The sequence below is a fragment of the Nestor notabilis genome, unplaced genomic scaffold (genome assembly GCF_000696875.1).
Source record: "Nestor notabilis isolate BGI_N333 unplaced genomic scaffold, ASM69687v1 scaffold30089, whole genome shotgun sequence".
Taxonomy (NCBI): Eukaryota; Metazoa; Chordata; class Aves; order Psittaciformes; family Psittacidae; genus Nestor; species Nestor notabilis.
Window position 1 is genome coordinate 1 of NW_009942832.1, and position 2244 is coordinate 2244.

The 2244-nt window shown below is 48.0% G+C and overlaps 1 protein-coding gene across 1 annotated transcript; it reads left to right on the top strand.

Annotated features, from left to right (window-relative positions):
* Positions 1-119: 119 nt before the first annotated feature.
* Positions 120-316, top strand: MRPL51 (mitochondrial ribosomal protein L51; the record flags this gene model as incomplete). Its single annotated transcript, XM_010021597.1, has 1 exon — positions 120-316. A coding segment is annotated over one exon (197 nt), but the record flags the coding sequence as incomplete, so codon positions are not given.
* Positions 317-2244: the final 1928 nt, after the last annotated feature.

Sequence of the window (2244 nt, forward strand, 5' to 3'; positions counted from 1 at the left end):
ACCCACTTGCGGGCGAGCGGCTCTTCCAGCAGCGAGGGTTGAGGCCAGCTGCCCTTGGAACAGCTTTCTCCAGGGCCCGGCTTCATGCTCTCTGCTCTGCCCTTGCCTCCCGTTCTCAGGTGGCTTCCAGATCCACCCGAAGAAACTCATTGTGGGGCCCACGTGGCTGCGAGGCTGGCGGGGGAACGAGCTGCAGAGGTGCATTCGTAAGAAGAAGATGGTGGGAGATCGGATGTTTATAGAGGACTACCACAAACTCACCAAGAGGATCCGGTACTTGTACAAGCGTTTCAATCGCACTGGGAAGCACCGTTAGGAGCGACTGTGGGTTTGGTACCTGGAGCATGGTTTTGTGCCATCGTGGTCAGAATAAAGCCACCTTTCACACAGTTGGGTTCCCAGTGGGTACTTTCTGCAACCTTTGCTGGGCATTTCTGTACTGGTCCCAAGATCCTGCTTCTTATCCTCTAGTTTCTGGCCATGCTTCTCACATGCTTTCAGTCTCCGAGCCTCAGGTTCTGATGTCAATTTCAGTATGCTCCAGCTTAGATCTTCTTCCTCATAACCAAATTTTCAAGTAAATGCTAAGAGTGCCTGCCAACATGTCTTCCTGCTTGCCCCCTTGCTCTCCATTTATATGTCATTAAGTGTGAATGATCCAAATATTAGTTGAAATGCATCAAAATCTGTCTTAAGAACAGGTTTGTCTCACACTGATGATGACTTAACCCCATGCTAATGATGCTTACTGACCAAGTGGCCTTTTGTTTATAATCTAGTTAGGATTTGCAAAAGAAATTCAGGCACTTAACTGTTTTTAAGAACTCTTGCTTCTAGTTTTCCATAACTGTTATTGGTTCCCTTAGAAGAGAAGTTATGCTGAGTCAAAGCTGGCATCCTGCTACTCCAGCATCACAAAGACTGTTACATGCTTCAGAAACATCTGAATGATAAGCGGGTGTTTGCCTCTCTTCTCCATTAGTTGTTAATCTGGCTGCTAGGTAATTGGGGAGTTTACCTGCTGATGTGATGCATCTCGTTATTGAGTGATGCTACTCTGTCTTGTACAGCACTTAGTTGGAAGAGGCAGGGAATGAAAAGAGCTTTCTTGAAGTCTTAAGGCTTAGGAAGGTTGTAGCCAAAGTCTCTGTTGAAGCACCTGAAGCCCATGTTCTCAGGAGCAGGGTTGCAGACCTGTGGGTTCAGGAAATGTGAATGTGTCCAAGTGGAGATTGAGCGAGCAGCTGGGGGTTATCACATACACAAACCTTGGGTGTAGCAAATCTTTGGCTGAAATCATGTCAGGAACTGGAAAAGCGTCTGAGAAAGGTACCAGGTATCTTTCGTCACCTCTTGGTCCCTAAACACCAAATTGGCAAGGGCTCTGTGGGCCAGTAGATCCACAAGCTCTATCTTGTTATTAGCAATGGTTATTGGAACCATTCTCGGACTGCGGCAGGAAGGTTGCCAAGCTACAGAAGCTTCTTCCATGACTTGTCCCTTGGCAGCTTGTCTGAAGGCACAGCTTAAAGACCTGCAGTTCTGCTGAGGCTCGTGCTAGGCTGCTGCTTAACCCTCAACAGTCCTATCTGCAAACTAGATGGCTCTTAGTAACCCTGTATTAAGTCTTTGTAGCCTTGTAGCCACAGTCTTTTGCTTCCTAGGCTATAATATGTAACATAATTGTGTGTATCTACTGATTTATTAGATCTAACACAAAACTCCCTTTATTAGTGGCCTGTATCACCTTATGAACTATGTGAAAGGAGCGAGGAGGTGGCTAGTCTTTTCTAAGCAATAAGTAATAGGACAAGAGGAAATGGCCTCAAGCTGCGCCTGAGAGAGAGGAGTTGGGCTGGAGATGAGGAACAATTCCTTCCCCAAAGGGTGCTCTGGCATTGGAACAGGCTGCCCAGGGCAGTGCTGGAGTCACCGTTCCTGCAAGTGTTCACACACTGTGTAGATGAGGTGCTCAGTGCTGGCCTTGGCAGTGCTGGGGAATGGTTCGACTGGATGGTCTTAAAGGTCTTTTCCAACCTGGTTGATTCTATGAAGCGAAAAGGCAGTTCAGCATAGGTGGAACCTACACCTGTCACCCTACTTGCTGCACCAAGTGCTAGCACTCTCCTGCCTCCCTTTCTGTCCTGAAGCATCCTCCCTCCTGATCCAGCAGGTTTTTCGAGATCTTTAGAGGGCAAAACCACCCAGCTGTCCTCGGGGCTGCTGCTGGAGCCTGGCTACCCC